The following is a 19,102-nucleotide window of genomic DNA, read 5'->3' as shown; positions in this document are numbered from 1 at the left end:
CTTTTAAACTGTCATTAGGACTCTCTGACCACCAAAAGTCTGCATTATATGATATGTTGGAAGATCATATAATAGGATTGTTTTTATTGGTTGTAAACATAACTGCTGCCTTTTGGTACATCCAGCAGACATGGAGCAACATTAGCATTCATTTAAAGCAGTTTCTGGCAATCTTTCCTTGCAACTTTGTTTTGGTCTCTACTAACTCCTGAAGGAAATATCTGGCTCTTTATGCTCCACTATCTTCACCAGCTAGTTCCTAACTTTGTCTGTCAGCTGTTTGGTGCTAGAAAGGTAGTTTATAGCCAGTTTTTAGAGGTTTTTTTGTGTGCAGTAAACAGCTGCCTACTACAGCTGAAAACAAGATTGATGAGATTGAACCAAAACGGTAAAGGTGAAAAACAGAACCTTTCCGATGTCGGATAACAGCGGGGTTGTCTATGAGTCTATGACCTTAGTAGCTCAGCACATTTCTTCTTCCTTCTTTAGTAATGAAGTTCATATATTTTCAGTATAGGACAGTTTCCTGCTGGTCTTTGTCTGGATGTCCTGAATGTTGTGCAGCCACAAAGCAGGACTTGTTGTGGACACAACAGGTGCAGACTGACAGTCAGCCTCATTACTATCAGCAGACAGGAGTTAAAGCAGGAGAGAAGCGCAGGGATCCCGCTGCCGGTGTCTGAGTTTTAAAGGCTTTTCCTTCGCTCCCACTGAGCTCAGGCAACCCTGCAGGTAGCTCACCCATGAATCAACTGCTGCTGACAACATTGGCCCCAGGACTGAGATGAGAATTTTAATATTTGTCCTAGTACCTGCTCTGTCTGTCCTCATTAAGCTTGGGTTTTTGGGGCATCTTAGATGAGAGCTTGCAGCGCATCCATCTGTGTTCACTTTGTGACAGGGTGTGCAGGCTGTCTGTTTATGTCAGGAGGCTTAAGATCAAACACACGGTGACATTAAAGAGCAGCACATGTGCACAATAGAAAAGAAGAAAAAAATCCTTAAATCACTTGCGAATTCCCCAAATTACTCACTTCTACAACCTCTTTCTGCTTGTGTGCAGAGCTCAAAGGGAGATTTTCAGGGTCATCCAGGTTAAAATCTCCTCCTCTCTCTCTTTGATTTATCTCTCCTCCAGTGGCAAGAGGGCAAATGACTAATTTTCTGCTACAATCTGCTTCTTATTTTCTGCACACCCACGCATCTTCTTGTACATAAGCTCCTACTGTATCTGATTAATCACCTTTAATTGCCACTAAACACACTGAGGCGACAGTGCGTGACCTAGATAGCATTTGAGGTCCTGCGCGACCTCTTATGACATCCGTGAAGAGCCGAGGACCACTCGCTGTGTAGAGATTTAACACTCTGACGTTGCCCCTTTACTCTTTTTAATGTGATTTACGGAGATTAACACAGACATTCTGTCACCGCATAAAACCTTCTGACACAAATCTGAAGAGGCAGACGAGTGCTGGACTAACCACACTACATAGCTCTTAAATTTCTGCTCGTCTTTTGTAACTGAAATTGACTTTGGAGACATGAAATTGATTGCCATCGCGGTTTAGACATGGTCACGGAGTCCAAAGGGGGACTTTGGGATTGGGAGACCAGCAGAGAAGTTGTAGAGAAGAGGAGCATGAAGAACGGGAGTGATGATCTGAGGCAGCATTCATTTTATTACACATGGGCACATATTAAAGTCAGTGACATGCTGAGACACGCACACACATGTAGAAGAGGAGGGGAATGCTGAAAAGCATCTGGGATGGATTCCTCATGGGGTCCGGTATCTTAGAGACCTCTGCCGCTCTGCACAACATCAAGGGGGATTTGGTTGCCATGGCGGCAGGTGGTTCAACTCTTTCTCCGTAAAGAGAGAAATGTTTCACAGAGATAGGAAGAGCACAGTTTGTCCCAATGTACCAAGACGACGACGACGATGGTACAGATTAAAAACCTTGAACAAAATCCCAGTAGAAGAGATCTTATTAAATGATAGAACATGGTGCTCCGCCAAATTTTCAGCTCTAAAATGTAAATGTTGCAGGTGTTGAGTTAAGATATGAACATGGTTCAAGTTTCTAAGTGTAATACTTCATGCATCGAAACAAGGCAGTGATGTTGAAAGATGCAGCAGCCCAACAACTTTGATTAGTTTGTTTATAAAGGAATGCTTGTGGTGATTTTATATTAACAAAGGATCAAATCATTACATTATGTTACTATATTATGTGAAAGGTTTGCTCTTTGCGACAAACACAGAGAATTATCACCCAACTCTGCAGTTCGTCTCAGCTCATCTGAGCGTTTTAGTGCCTTTCAGCTCATTGTTTTTTGTGTCACAACCACAATTTTACTGTTTTAGTTCACTCTCATCAACTTTTTTCCCACAAAAAATCTCAGATAAACCGGCTGCACGCTACCTGCACAGCAACAAATGTCAGACAGACAAAGTTAGCAACTAGCTGGAGAACATAGTGGGGCATTTTAGCAATTAAAGATTTAAAGGTCAAAGTCATTTTACTCCTATAGTCTAAATATTACTGTGAAACTTCTTGAAAATGTACCGACACACTTAGCAGGTTCTCTATCTGTCTTAACCAAACATTTTCTGGTTTTGACTTCTCAGATGCGAAGAAGTCTTTTATCTGTTTTCTATCTTCGTAAATTGAATATCTTTGGCTTTTAAACTATTTGTAACTAGGGCTGGGCGATATATATATATATATATTATATCGATATTGTGATATGAGACTAGATATCATCTTAGATTTTGGATATCGTAATGTCGTGATATGGCATAAGTGTCTTTTCCTGGTTTTAAAGGCTGCATTACAGTAAAGTGATGTCATTTTCTGAACTTACCAGACTGTTCTAGCTGTTCTATTATTTGCCTTTAACCAATTAGTCATTATATCCACATTACTGCTGATTATTTATCAAAAATCTCATTGCGTACATATTTTGTAGAAAGACAAATAGTCATCCCTACAATACTGTCGCAATATCAATATCGAGGTATTTGGTCAAAAATATCATGATATATGATATCACACAAAACAAGCTATTTAAAAATGTCACCTTGCATTCTGGGAAACTGATGGTAACTTTTCTGACATCTTATAAACTAAAAATTTAAATCCAGGCCTACATAAGAACAACAAAGTCTTATATTTCAGGCAATCTCAATGTCAATCAGAGTGAGTATTGTACAAGAAAATCTAGCTACAGTGATCGATCAGATTCCATTACTCACTACAGTATATGTGTTTCCACCCAGTACCGTATGAGTATGGTGTAGTACAAGTGACACATGAGAAACTATATCCGCAGGACATGGAACAGCTTCTCATTTTTTTCCCCCGATGAGCTGTGTGAGGAACACCCCGAAGCTCCAAAACATGCCCGTTCCCAACGCTGCCAGCTCCGAGCTCTCTGCCATCTGTTAGGGCTCTGTAGGCAGCAGCTTCAGATGACAGGTCAGAAATAAGCAGGTGCCACGATGCGAGCCAAAAACAGGGCGACAGGCTGGATATTGACATCAACATTCCTGGTACTACCGATTGGTTTCTAACAAATTTACTTTCCCCATTTTAGATCCGAGGAAGATGAAGCAGAAAAGGTTGTCAACTTTTCAAGTGATGGCAATTTGATGTGAGTGAAATGTTTGACCCCTTGCTGATTTTTCCATCAATTTCACAATTGCCCCAAACATCTGAGGTGAAACACTATCACACCACCATCTAAAGGGAGATGATTGGACTGGAGGTCTGTTATATGGCTGTTTTGGATTCAATTCTGACTGTAAATGACAAGGACTGCTTATCTTCAGTAAGAAAGCAGAGCGGTGTGTGTGTTTTTATGCATTGCTTGTGCACAAAAGCTCAACACATTCACCATTTTTCCGTTTTTTTCGCATAGAAACAAGGAGACACCATTACTACACAATGCTCTTCCTGTGTGTATGTGGGTGTTTGTGAGTAGCAGAGAGCTTCTATATCCAGCTCTACATCCTCCCTCTGCTCTAGAAGCTGGAGTGTGGAGGTGAGGGTTGCTGGTGCGGAGGTGTGGATAAACTCAGCTGTGCCTTCTGAAGCACAGTGCCTCCCTGCCCACAGCATCCCGGTGTCCAAAATAGTATCTCAATCCACACCAAAGACCCCGGATTCTGTGCTTCACTGCTGGGTCTTATTAAAGCATAGCTCCAATATTAGCCGTGCCTAATGATTTCAGGGTCGCCTGTGAGCTGTCAAAGCAACACAGATGAAGTGGAACATATATATAGAGGGAAGGATTCCTCTGTGTGGAGGCTCAGGGGGGGACAAATGGTTCAAGAGCTGAAATCCTGCCAAAATCTCTGAGCAACAAGTTCGTCATTTAAAGGCAAACATACAGGAGTGCAGATGTGATAGAGGCTGTTTCCTGTTGATAAAATAGGCCTGCTGCTTTTCTAGATGTCCACTCGTGAACAGAATTTCAAATAGAGGTGCCTCCTCCTCCTCCTGACAGCTTTGCGCACCAAAGACACCGGAGTTCCCAGTCTGGAGAGACGTGCGCATTTATTTTCTTTGCCTCGTGAATGAAATGAATGAAATGCGTGCTGGAGAGGAAATTCATTCACTTATGCGATGCTTTGCAGAGAATTAATTTAAATCCAGTGTGACAGAATGAACATTCATAAAGCTCCTTATATCTACAGGATGCTAAGCGGAGCTGACAAGATAGCGCAAATAATTTTCAAGGCGTACTTGTTGCTCAGCTCAGAGGATGATGAATCATGGTGAATAAAAAAAAAGCTACACACACATAATGAAATGCAAACAGCAAATACAGATTTTGCAGTTTAATAATTTTTACGCACGTACCTTGTGCAGTTTCCACATTGCGCCCAGAGCTTTGACTTCATGTGTGCCGTGTTTGCCTTCTTCCAAACACTGATAACACACGGGCATCTTACACTGTACACAGTACATGCTTAGATTCTCCAGTTCGTGCTCTGTACATGTGGAGATTTTACGCGGACTCGTGCGGCGACTTATCCGCCCCTGCGCCGGGGGCACCAGGCGATGCTTGGCGAGGGGACCGCGGGGAGGATGGCACCGCAGGCGGCACGGGTCGCAGTAGAAGACGTCGCACTGCTCGCACATCACAGTGGCCTCCTTCGGACTCTTCTCGCAGAGCTGGCATTTGAGAGCGGCCGCTTTGCTCTGCTGATACCTGTCCACAACACCCTCCAACACCCGGTTCTTGGGGAATCCGCGGAGCCCCCGGTCGTCCAAGATGAGGCTGCGGTGACACTGCGGACAAGTGATGCAGGAGTTGCGGGGGATCGGAGGTAAGGAGCCGGGCTGTGGTAGAAGATGCTGTTGCGGAGGAGGCTGGGGGACAGTCGGGGGGAAAACCCGCACCCCGTTTGGTGATTTTTGGCAAGGGGTGGTCGGAGCGCTAACGAAGCCCCCATAAGATCCGTAGCCACTGTCCGCCTCGCTGTACAAACTCATTTTATCCAAATCAAGATAATCATAATCGGAGACGCCGGATCCGGAGGCTCGGCTGCTCTGTGGAGATTCCGCGTCAGGGGTTTGCACAAGAATATTCCGAGCACAAGCCAAGCAAATGTTGTGGGAGCATGGCAATATGATGGGCTCCCGGTAAAAAGAGCCGCAAACAGGGCATTTTAACTCTTCCTCCATTTCATCCATGGCAGCTTCCGTGAGGTGAGAGATTCCTCAGTGGCGCGCAAACACAAACAGGAGAAGTTGCAGCAGCAGAGCCTCGGCTGATCAGTCTTGCGCTGTTTGTGCGTAAACGCTGCTCCAGTCGCGTCCTTACTGCGATGACTGCAAGTGCAACCTTGACCAAAGGAAAAGGCATCAGCACCGAGGAGGCAGACTCACCGATACGACATACTGTTCACCAATAGACACACAGCATCACCTCAGCCCGGGTTATCATTGGACAACCGGTGGATTCCAAACAACCATTGGATAACACGACTGTCAGTGTAGAGTTGGTCTGTTAATGAGCTTTACAGCGAGATACAATAACAGATACTGTGTCTGTAGACATAACTGAACATGCAACACCTACTTAATTGTTTAGGGGATTATGAGGAACAACAATGAGAGACTTTAGTATTACTTTGAATAGAGAATAAATTAATAAATCGTGCCAGTGCGCACACACAATAACATTAGATCATTCTTTGTTTATATGATGCTATGAGGACAATCAAAACCAAAGAAAATATTGTGTTTTGTTGGAGGATACTCTCTTAATCCGATTAGTCTGGAGGTGGAAGAGCAGCAACTACAATGTAAACATGAACATGAGTTACAAATCCTGCATTCAAGCCCCCATGATACTGCATATTAAGAGTATGATATTATTGTATATCACATTATTGGATTGTTGTTAGTGATGCATTGATGTTTAGGCAGCATTTTACTGTTGTAGCTGCAGTTCTAACTAATATAATTTAAAATACACTGCTTGGTAGTTAATTGATCGCGTTTTATAAGCTCATCACATGCTTTGAATGCCAAATCTTTATCAGTCAATTAGCTGTCACTATTACTGAATATATTGATTATTTTGTTTGATTAATCAGTGGACAATTTTGTCAATAGAACGTCAAAAAATAATGAAAAATGTCCATCACAAGCTCCTGAAGGTGACAATCATTATCTTCCATCCAATATTAATCAATTTACAATACAAAACAGGGGAAAGCAGAAACACTCACATCTGATAAGCTGAAAGAGGATGTTTGGCATTTTTTGTTTGATAAATGATCTGATTGATTAACTATTGAATCCTTTCAGCATTATAAAGCAAAGTGTAATATTTTCCCCTGAAATTCTCTTTTCTATGCTTTATTTATCCTGGTAAATAGTCTCATTGAGTTTAAAATCTCTTTTTCAAGAGAGACCTGGCTAAGAGAGCAGCATAAACAGCGTTAAAACAATAAATATAAACAACATAAACAGGGTAAGACAACTGTCGCAGACTACACAACAAGAAATGTCCACTTAATATGCAAATGTGATGGAATCGAATCATTAAGTATAAAAGTGGAAATATTCAAGTGAAGTACAAGTATCTCAAAACTGTTAAATGTACTTCGTTATTTTCCACTAGAACTGCAACGATTTGTTGATTAATCAATCGACAGAAAATGAATCAGCAACTATTTTGATAATCGATTAATCGGTTTAGTACAAAAATGCTTAAAGTTTGCTGGTTTCCGCTTCTCAGATGTGTTGATTTCATGCTTTTCTTTGTCAAACATGACAATAAACTGAAAATCCTTGAACTGTTGATCAGACTAAACAAGACATCTGAAGACTTTTTATATTATAGCAGCTGTTTTTCACTATTTTCTGATATGACCAAATGATTAATCAATTATTCGAGAAAATAATAGGCAGATTAATTGATAACGACACTAATTGTTTGTTTCCACTGTAGGTTTTATCTGACTGACGGGAACAGGAAATACTATTTTTAAACAGTTAATCCAGGATCTGCATAAATGCCCAAATAGCTTTGCATAGCCGCTGCTTAGTATAAACTCGCAGGGTTTTGATTGTTTGTTAGTTGAAAATCTTCTCCTCTCAGCTGCCGGCGGAGCAAAGATCGCTCCTGTGGGAGATTGAAAACATGGAAACTGACACCTTGCGAGATAAGATAGAGCAACAGCAGCTCTTCACTGCATTCAAAAGAGGTTTTCTTTCAGTATCCAGAGCCTCGGCCAAATACCTCAGTCATCACTGAGACATCCATGGCAACATGAGCTCCCGTTTTAGTCCTCAGCAAGGCTGTTGATGGGGAAATTAAATGATATAATCCCTTTTAACGGAATGCCTGTTTCTCAGACCCATGGAGGGCAATGTGAGGCCACTCGGTGGGATTACATTTGCATATTTTCTAAAGCAGTTTGAGAATGGGAAGAGCATTAATATGGATGTCTTTGTCGAATGAAGATAGTCAGTCAGGCGTTCAGTAATGTGTTAAATGAATCAGAACGTATGGTTGCTGATAAACATATCAAGGTGGACATTTGTATCATCTTGATGAGATCCTGTTATAATGTTGATTCAAAAGAAATACTCATAAGCAAATCAAACTCTACAATGATCCTCATGTAAACATAGACATATTTCCTTTGTCATAACATGAAATATTCACCTGAAAACCGAAAATTGTACATCTGATCGTCACTTCTTTAACACTATCAACACATTTGATGTTTAATTACTTCCAGATCCTCCTGTGATGACATTGTTCTTGCTCATAATTCTCTAAGATTTGAGAAAATATACAACAAATGGCAATTTTATCCATGTAAATATCTCCCTGGAATTAAGCAAATACATTGTTGATTCAAACCAAATGTTTGTAACAAGACCATTAGCTATTTTTGGATGTGTGCTTGCTGACGCCTCCAGCATGATGACATTGTTCTACTGTGTAATCTCCTCAGTTTGGGGCCACACTGCATCTTCCTGTTTGCTGCCTTCGAGCAGACAAGTGGCCAATCCTCCTAAATCTCTATTTCATCTTTTTTTTTTCCTTTTCTTGTAGCAGTGCCAGATCTCTCCTGCTGCCAGGACAGACACACCATCCGGCTCTGGGAGAAAATCTTCACAGATTTCTTTTTACTTTTAAGCGATCACATCCCAGAATGCTCCTTAAATTCGTCATTAAGCTCGTGCGTTTTTGGTGACCCGGAGAGCGACACAGAAGACATCATTAGGACAAACGTAAATAGCTTCTGATTACTTGGCTGGTGATGATGTAACAATATCACATTAATTTCACATTAAGTCAGTCAGGAATAGTTTGACATTTTGGGAAATAGGCTTTTGCTTTAATCAAGAACTAGGTGCAAGGATCAATAACACCCTCATGCATGTCCATTAAATATAAAACTACAGCCACCAGCTGATCAGCTTAGCTTGAAGGTTGGTGTCTTTCTTTTTAGCATTTCCAAAACCCCAAATACAAGAGCAGAAGTGTAAAAAATTGATTTAAACTGTGTGTTTATCTGCTCTAACGTTAGCAGCAAACGTTAGCATGTTTGGCTATACCTGACTTAATACAGTAGTAAAGCATAACAGCACTTGATCTGGGAAATACAGCGCACTTATTAGATCAAGGAGCATTTTATGCTACATTAGTTTGTGGGTTTATTGGTTATGTTTTAAGAAAGCACAGTTTACAATTGTAAATCAACTTTGTAGTATTTCCTAACTGTTTGAAAGCTGGTCCAGGATACTATGTCAGAGTTTAAGCTAACGTTAGCGGTGGCTCTATCCTGCTCTTTATTGGATATGGGTAAGTTTAGTTTAGTAAGTTTACACTAGCGTAAACTTAGCTCATCCTAAAAGCCTTTTTTCTTGAAAACCTCATTACTTTTAAGCTAATATATTTAATACAATTAAATATTAATTAATTATTGATTAAATATTTAATAATATAACATATACAACACATTTGTCATCACCTTATTGTGTACCAATAGCTAAAACAGCCTTTCTTACTCTGGTGACTGATATCCTATTGGTCTGAATTTCTGGAATAATCCTTATCTGTCTTGTGTTCCTAAAAAAATCACATTTCAAGAGAAAATACACCACTCAAAGGAAACATAACACTCTCAAAAACAACAACCTTCAGTTCCTAAATATCTTACATACCAGAGGAAAAGCCCCCATTATTAGTTGAAACAGTATTCAGCTCACAGTTCAATCGTCCTGCTCGGAGCTCATGTAATTTATTGGAGTCTGCCCCTCCATCGATAAGGGATAAAGTGTCCTTTGTGTGTTGGACTGAGTCTATTAACTCCTCTTACCGCGGACTCCCTCTGCAGCCCCAGAGGCATCAAGCCATCTGTGTAAAGAAGTACACAGACTGCAGGAGCTTTACGGTACACAGCTCAGGCTAGATAGCAATCTCTATGGGACACACTGGTTATATTGTCAAGATATGGATAGAAGCGGCTGGTGTTTTTGTTTCTGAGCTCAAGCTTAAGAGAAGTTGTGGTTTTATACCTCTTTAAAGGATTAAGTTACTGTAATTTGGGTGAAATGATGATTATCCTGGGTCCCAAATTACACAGCAAAGCAAACATACTCTCTGAACAACCTTCTACGCTTCTTTTGTTTTGAATTAAAGATAAAGAAGTAGAGTCAAAATTGCTTTATTGTCAATGGGGATTGACTAGTGGATGGATTTGGTTGAAAAGTAAAAGTATTGAGTTAGCAAAGACTTGCTGTATCAATACAATTTCAATAACTATATCTCAACAACAATATGTGTATCACAATATGTAACATATATGTCTAAAAATGTGTTATTTTCAAACAAAACTTAGTCTAGTCTAGTAGCCAAAATCACCCAAAACATGCTTACTGTGTTGCCATGCAGTATAAACTACATGGTCAAAACATTACACAAATACATCATTGTTGAACATATCCTTCTAAAACCATCTGCTTTAATATGCTGCTATCACAGCCTTCACTCTTCTGGGAGGGCTCTCTGTAAGATTTTGGAACCTGGTTATAAAATGCCAGCTATTTGCCAGTTATGCCAGTTATGCCAGTTATTTGCTCCCATTCAGCCACAAGAGCTTTGGTGAGGTCAGACACTGATGTTGGGTGACGAGGCCTGGCTCGCAGTCAGTGTTACCCTTCATCCCAAAGGTGTTGGAAGGTTTTGAGGTCAGGGCCGTGTGTGCGCCAGTCAAGTTCCTCCACGTCAAACTGAGGAAACCATTTCTTTATGAACCTGGCTTTGTTCATGGCAGCACTGTTATTTTTAAACGAGAAATGTCCTTCCTCTAATTGTTGCAACAGTTTGTAAGCACGCTATTGTTTAAAATATATTTGTATGCTGTTGCATTAACGTTGCCCTTAATTGGAACTAAGGGGCCCAAAACTGAATAACAGCACCAGGTGGAGGTTACGTTCAATGTCAATGTTTTGAAAATTCTCACTTTGTGCAATATCTGTGTATGGCAACTTTGGCATGGTTAACGATTGGGGTTATAGCAAATGATATATGGTTAAGGTATGCTTAAAGTTAGGGAACTAAAACACTTGGGTATGTTGGGGAAAGGATCATGATTATGGTTAAACGGGACATATCGTACATTTCCAGGTCTATTGTTATAGTCTGGGGCTGGGTGTATCTGTGCATGATTAACAGTCCAATAAACTCCTTATTTATCTTATACTGGCTCTTTATGCAGCTTCTCGGTTCAGCCTCTGTCTGAAACAGGCTGTTCTAGCTCCTGTCTCTTTAACCCGATTGGTTAGTTACTTCCAGTAGCCTTGAAGACTATGTAAACAAACAACAGTAGTAAGATCTCATTCTTGTTTCTCATCATATACTAGAAATGGAAACTTCTCAAATACATCCGTACATGTTTGAGCCCGAATCCGATCCGAAACATGTGAGCGGACAACATGACCAACCCGTGCAACAAAGACTATGTAACATTTGTGGGTGTGTGTGAAACAATCTGACGTCAGTTCGATGGGGAAGTAAAGGTAACATTACAAATAAAGCATTCAGAGCATGTTGATGCCTGGGCTCTTGACTTTCAGGGAGCATTTTTACATACGTTCACTTCAAAGTTTGGACCTTTAACCATGTTTAACATACATCCAACATCATAACAGTATAAAAATCACAGAAAATCATATAAAGCTTTAATTGCAGTTATCTGATGGAACTCAGGTCTCTTGTATGAAAGTCAGACTTGTTACCATTCTGACCTCCACACCATTATTTTCTGCCTCACTACATACATGGCACACTACTTCCTGAACAGTGGCACAGGTCATGAATCATGAATCATCCAATATGGATGTAATTCTCAGGGACACCGAGCTAATATACTGTTCCCAAAGTTCATGGCTTCATCTAACCTTCAGAAACTACTGAATCAAACCTTTGCCTATAGATCACACGCATGTTCACCCCCAGTAACCTTTCCTTATACAACAGCTCTCACATTATCACCATCTGCTATTATGGTTCTCTGTAGCAGAACGGGCATCTTGGATGACAAAAGCCCAAAGTCACTCTGCTGACTTACTGACATCTCAGTGCAATGCGGCATCTTCGGCAACTTAAAGCAAACTCATGTTTATGGATTCAGCCCCATCTGTGCCCTTCAATGTAACCTGAAAAATGCATTTTAATGATGCCATATTTGTAAATTAGGCCTTGAGGGAGAAAGTGGAAATTATGTGTCATATTTATGATTATAATTTCTAAACTCAATATGCTCCAGAATTAATGACAGTAAACACAGTGCTAAACATGTTATTAAAGTATAAATTTGGTCTCAAAATGAATCCACCCATTATTATATAACCTGAAAAGTGGGAAGTGAAGGAGAGTGAACAGAGGTTTTACAAACATGGCCTGAAGGAAAAATGCAGTGAGACAAGTAACATGGTTGTTTTGTATTGGGCCACCCCTCTGACCTTATTAAAAAGAGAATATAGAAACATTTTCAGCGTGTTATGTGCGACAGCGTGTCACTTTGTGACAGACGCCTTTAATAAAATCTTGGTCTGCGAGATTGCGTCAGACTGTACGATATGTAATGTCAGGCATGTCAGAAAGTGCGCTGAATGTGTGGTGAATCGTGGTGCTACAATGTAAATAGAAAAAATATATGAAACCAGAGACATGTCATCAGCTCACTCATATGTTTTGAAAAGTCACACAAATTCTTTTTTGTTTCACCTCTATTGTTTTGGTTTTTGTGTGCCATGGATGTATTAAAGAGACCAAGCATGTTTTCCCCCTAAATTTTATTTGAAAAAACACGGCGCTTAGCCAGTGTATAAGTGTTAAACTTCTGACAATGTTAGAATTTTGCTGCCAGCTGTCTTTAGTCACCAAGGCTGTAAATCGGTCGTCAGTAGACGTGTCTCACAGTGTGATCTAGCAGCACTGTTTTGGATTGACGACGATTTCACCATGTTTCTTTCACGATTGTCAACTTACGCCTCAGACAACCCAAATTCACACACATTAATGGGGCCTTTAAGATAAGAGAACTTTTGATCTGAGGTCTTCAATCCTTTAACTTCACAGCAAAAGTTCACATTTATTCACTCACCAAGTTTGTGGAAAATGCTCAAGCAATTTAACAATGGTTGTTGTCAGAACATGCAGCCTTACTGACTGAGGAGGATTTTACTGATCCAGTAAAATCACTGAGCAGAGAAGAGAAATTGTGTTGTTGCCTTTTTTTTTTTGCATGCTGTGTTTGAATATTGCATGTTCATGCAGGGAATAAGAGCAACAGGAATGTTATAATGATGTGTTTCTTAGCCGCTGATTTGGATTGGCTCTTTGCCTCTTTGCTGTGTCAGTGAAAATACAAAGACCAAAGCGGTTGAAACTGCAACTGAAATACATTTAAATACTCAGCTGTGTGCTGGATGGTTATTTCTCTCTCTTTGCTGCTGCACAGAGGTCTCGTGTAGAGTATGAGAGGCCAGGTTCAGAGTAATAGTGAATTTCCATGAAACAAGCAATCACAATGCATCGCTGCATCACTAATGGAGAGCAACACTACCACTGAGTGCAATCGTCATTTCACTGTATGTGTGGGCTGTTTGAAGAGACATGTGAGCAGGGAAAGGCCTCCACGTGCAGCATCACTTTCCACCTCTGCCGTGCAAACCGTTCAGGCTCTGCAGAGAATATGTGCTGCAATTAATAGCCTTAATGATTTTTTTTATTCTAAGTGGGTTGGGGATTTTGCTCTCCTGTTGCACGGGGACTCACACAGTGTTCTCCTAACCCAGAGCAACCTGAGGAATTAAGTACAGAACATAGAGTATTGATTCTTTTCATTGTCTTTAAACATGCAATCAGTCAGTTCTAACTGTGTCTGAGCTGCTGTGGGCGAAAGTATACAAATTATCTGACATGTAGTTTGAAATTAGTTGAGCTACGCGGAAATTGATGTGTCTTTAGGGATCGTTTATTTGAATTATATAGTTGTGTAGTTTAACAAGGCTTCAGTTTAGAGTGTTAAGCCCTTTTTTATTGAGCAGCTGCACCTTTTCCTCTCTTCTCCAAGGACTGACTCTGAGTAAATACTCTAACTAACCCAGAAATGTCAAGAAAATTAAGAGTTATGGTGTTGTGCCATGTGCAAATGGATTCCCAGATGGATGGTGTATTCTCTTCTCCTCTCTTTATATGATTCTTAACCACCACAGTTGCAATGTGCTTCAAAAAGCCTCAATCCATACATTCAGTCCCTCTCCCCAAACCCCAACCCCCACATCCAGCAGAGACCTTGCTAATGGAATTGGCTCTTGTTACTGCAGGCTTTGTTACCGGCCTGAGGACTCCTTTGTTTACCTCCAATTTAGTGAAAACAGAACAGGTGCGGGAAAATGGAGCACAAAAAAAGTATAATGTTACAGCCATTGCTGCTGTTTATTCTACACAAGGAGGTACTGTATGCTGCTTTAACATGCCAAAAAAAAAGATGGACGAGAAGAAAGAAAAAATCATTCTTTTCCAATGAAAGTTTGATGACGATATCCATCAGTTGACATAAAGCTTGGGAACTCCGTGGGGAGTTATGAAGAGCGGAAAAATGCTCCTCTTACCACAGTCTGAAGCCCAAAGATAAAAACCCATTAAACACCTTTATCAAATATGAAGAGCCCTCAACAGCAGTTGGTGAAATATAACTCCCTCTCTCCTCACACCGTAAAACCTTCAGGATTACAACTCATACTGCTAGTGATGTTAGTTCAAACCTCTAAAATAATTGACAAAGTTAATGTAATTTTCAGAAACCTACCCACTTCCCTTTCTTCCCTTTCATCCCTCCTTAAGTTTCTCTCCATCTGACAGCCAGCCACACCCAGCTCTCAGTGTAAATCTCTCATTTCTGCCATTGAGAGTTGACCTCCCACAAGCATAGATGAGGACAGAGAGGTTGGCTTGGTGACCATTGATCCACTGGTTTACTCATTGATGCCTCCCCCACCTCAGCAGCAGCAGCCCCCCTGGGGAGCAATAAGAGGCTTGGCGGAGAGCACCAGCTCCGACAGCAAAGGACATCAGAAATCCACCAGTCAGACCCTGGCATTGGCCTTGCTGGATAAATGGAGAAGGGTCAAGATTGAATGTTTGATTTTATATTTTTCTTGGAAAGCAGTTTGTCTGGTGGAAACTGTAAATCATTTAGCAAACGGACACACATAAAACACTTTCTTGGGTATTTCTGAGCTGCTGCTGATGATGATCACATTTTAATCCAACTTTACATCCAGTGGTATTTCATTCATTCAGAGTAATGCTATTTGGTGAGAGCTTACAGAACCTTACAGCATTACTGGGTTCTCATCCCTAAAGTACAGGAGGATTTCCACCAATAACGCAGCCTTATAGCGACTTTTTGAACCTAACTTTAGCTACTTCCCTCTGAAAATAGTTGGCAACAGTACATTAGCTACAATAGCCAATTAAGGGGACTACTTCTTGTGTTTACTTTGGACTTGGAAAGAAGCATTTCAAATGCTTTATGTGGCTCACCTCGCACTGTTTGCCCTGATATATTGTACGTTGTTTGGCTGGAGTCACATTTCCTGGAATCTCTACAACAGAGCTACTGAGTGAAAAGTTAGCATAACTTATGGTCAGAAGGGCAAAAATTATGAGAATAAGACCCAGGTTGAAAAATATAGACATTTTTCTTTAACAGACTGGGCAACAGAGACCCACTTTACCTTTAAACACAAGGTGCTATTCCCGGCCTTTTTGAGAGGCAAAGCGTTCAAAAATAGATGCTTTAAATGGGCCAAAGGCAGCTGAGTTTGTTGGAAAACCTCCTTGTTAATGCACTGCAAACTACAACACTGAGCATCACTGAAAGCTTTTGAATGTCATCGTATAGTAAGCCTACTCCTGAACTAATATTAGATCTCACACTGTACTACAAGAAAGAACAAGTACACATACCTCTAATGTTTGTGGAGAGTTTTTTTTTTTTTTTTTTAACGGAGGTAAACTTTTGTCATTCATATTTCACTTGCGCTTCTTTTTCTGTCTGTATTACATCACAGGTGAAACAGCTTGTTGTGTTCATCCAGTCCAACATTCCCACATGGGTTTCTAGTAGTAGCTCTTTATTTATTCTGCTCTTAGTTACAATAATAATGTTTGTCCTTATTGAGACAGAAAAGTGTCAATTCCACACTTACATACTGGATATACAAGTACATACATTCCTGGATAGAACATACCTTTTTACTGGACAGGCAGCGCAACAAATCAAGAAATCCATAATACTCTTTCAATTGCAACAAAAAACAACAAAAACAGCTACCGTTACAACACAGAACACAGTACAAAAATGTATCTGTGATAAACTGCAACAGATCGCAGCAAAAAAAGGAAGAAGAAATCAACAAATAACAGATTGCAGCAGCCTCATGTGAGCTTTCAAAGCCACTCAGTACTGAGTAAATATGTGGATTTGTCCCCCCTGTGAATTGAATGAAGCTGCCTGTCCAACACGAAGGAGATCCGAAAAATAGTGTCTTTTAAACTACACTGCTACCCAACAAGGTTTAGAGGTTTAGAGAGTTCCCACCAACTGAAGAGGTTACTGGTTTGATAGAAATCTTGTTTCAAAGTTGTAAATATTTTATAGTCAGAGCAAAGAGAAATGAATGTTTGAATGATTTGTACTACTTCACCAACATCTCCATGTTAAAACACTGTGTTTTTCTCGGATGACAGGAGAAAAATAATGTCACAAAGGTTGTAATCCGATGATCATTTTGTTTGTTTTGGGGGTAATGCTGTATTGTCTCGTGTATGGTAATAGTTCATTCACCTTTTCTGTATATATTTTTATATTATATGGTACATGTTTTGGGTACAATATTGTTCACCTCAGACAAAAAATAAATTCCATTTTTTTTTAAAAAAAGACGACATACATACAGAAATTACTTGATTTTCGATACTGTTGTCCTGCCATGCAAAGGAACTGGTGAATCCACTGTGAATGGTTTGGCAGCAGCTCTGGTGACAACAGTGAGAAAATAAACAGCTGTAACCAAAAAACTTAAAATGTTTGGGTAATATATAAAGAACATTCTTACTATGTGTTTGATAAGTTTTCAAGTTTGAAACTGGTCTGAAGTCACAGATTGATTATCAGCAAAACTTCCCGTTAGTCCAGAACAGCACAGTACTTACATTTCTTGTATGTTATCTATAAAATAGCAAAAGATGCAAACAAGCAATAAATACAATAAAACTGAGTTAAGAAAAACAAATAAATGTTTCAGTGAGATTTATTAAAATGGGCTGGGCTATAAAAATTTAAACTGCCTCCTTAAACGCAAGATTAAAAAGGTCTTAAGATGTTTCAGGCTGTTCCACAGTTTTGGTCTATAATAAGTGAAATCTGCCTCTCCGTGCTTCTTGGTTGTTAGTATAAATGTCACAGAGTGACAAATTAAAGGAAAAACCTGAGTGGAGAAACATAACGAATGCAGATGTATCCACACAGGTGCACTGCATGGTACAATTACGCAATTAACATCCAATCACGCTCTGTGTACATGTATAAAAATGCTGAGCGGGCCCAGATGATTCTGATTTTGTATCAAGAAGGCAAGAGGAAAAGATCTAAGTGATTTTGAAAGAGGGTTCGTCGTTGGGGCAGGAGCTTCAGTCACAAAGACTGCAGTGGCATCTGCATTCTGATCTATGGGAAAGACATCGGTAAATAGGGATATGTAAGGACAAACAGAAGAGCAACTCTTCCTCATTGACCTAAGAGAGTGTCTGGGTGTGTATATATATATATATATATAGAGAGAGAGAGAGAGAGAGAGAGCTGAAGAATACATTATTAGTAGACATAGTATAGAGAATTGTGATGCACTGGCAGTTCTTGTCTGTTTTGGTTTTCATGAATTATTTCTAAATCTTTTGATATAAGCTTATGATTAATTTGGAAGCTGTGTGGCTCAGTTCAAAGCATTAAAGTCTTTATTTTTAGGATTTTCTGAAAGTCTGTAGAGAAAAATAAATGTGTTGTTTTCTTCCACAAAACCAGCGGCTGAAAATGTACATGGACATGTTTCAGAGGAAGAGTTTCTACCTGCTGCACTATAGACTGAAATTTATCTTTGTTAGTTCAAAGAGGCATCGTCATGAATCAATGAATTACTTAATGTGAATGCAGCTTTGGCGCACCTGGCATCCTGACAGCGATGTAATTCTTAAAATCATCAGAGGTACTTTATGACGAGAGAAACCTTTTACGTCACAAATGAAAGACGGGTCTGTTTCAAAGGACATGTCTATTTTTATGAAGGAAAGGGATTTATTCATGTACTTTGCTCCAGGCAGGAACCTCCTTACATAGATATATTTTTAAGGGTTTTGATGAGTGTGTGTCTGCGTGGGTGTCTGTCCGTGAATTATATGCCATTGTGCGCCTCCCACATCTTGCTATTCAGGCTTTTTCCTCACACTTGCCTGTCCTGTCCTCCCACCTCTTCCGACAATCCTTCCTCCCTTTTCAGACACCAGGAGAGGCTTGTGAGAGCATCATCTGTCACTGAGTCATGAATGATTGTACTTACATGGGCATTGGGCATTCTTAGAAACAAGGAAATCGTCTTATGTAAGATTCTCTTTCTCTTTATGAGCAGGATTGATGTATTTTAGCAGCACAGGCCTACAGGGAGTGTAAACAGCGTAAGTCTGTATTTGCTTTCAGTGAGAGAATTGTGATCTAAAGGTACCATTCCCAGTTGTGGAAGAAGTAAACTTCACTTAAGGTTCTGTGTAGCTATGCTGAACACAATGAACACAATAGATAATAATACAAATTAAAATACTCCACAAGAAATAGCTGAAACAAACTGTGAACAGTACATTGACCTATCATCACATTTTAAGTTGATATGTTAAACTTGTTAGCAAGCAGTTGCTTTTTTACACATCCAGCAGTTACGGAGCAACATTATCATTCATTTGGAGTCGTGTTTCTGTCCACCTGCTGAATGTA

The 19,102-nt window shown here is 40.0% G+C and overlaps 1 protein-coding gene across 2 annotated transcripts in view; it reads right to left on the bottom strand.

The window, feature by feature from the left end:
- trim9 (tripartite motif containing 9) overlaps window positions 1–6,598 on the bottom strand; it is a 45,259-nt gene extending 38,661 nt beyond the window's left edge. For both annotated transcript variants that reach the window (XM_044374292.1, XM_044374294.1), the window contains exon 1: window positions 4,872–6,598. In XM_044374292.1, coding sequence (XP_044230227.1) covers window positions 4,872–5,708 — 837 coding nt within the window. In that variant the 5' untranslated portion in view covers window positions 5,709–6,598. The remainder of the gene's footprint in view (window positions 1–4,871) is intronic.
- Between the last annotated feature and the right edge of the window lie 12,504 nt (window positions 6,599–19,102).

Source organism: Thunnus albacares, chromosome 15 (genome assembly GCF_914725855.1).
Source record: "Thunnus albacares chromosome 15, fThuAlb1.1, whole genome shotgun sequence".
Lineage (NCBI taxonomy): Eukaryota > Metazoa > Chordata > Actinopteri > Scombriformes > Scombridae > Thunnus > Thunnus albacares.
Note: the sequence above shows the minus strand (reverse complement) of the source record. Positions and strands in the feature narration are given on the sequence as shown.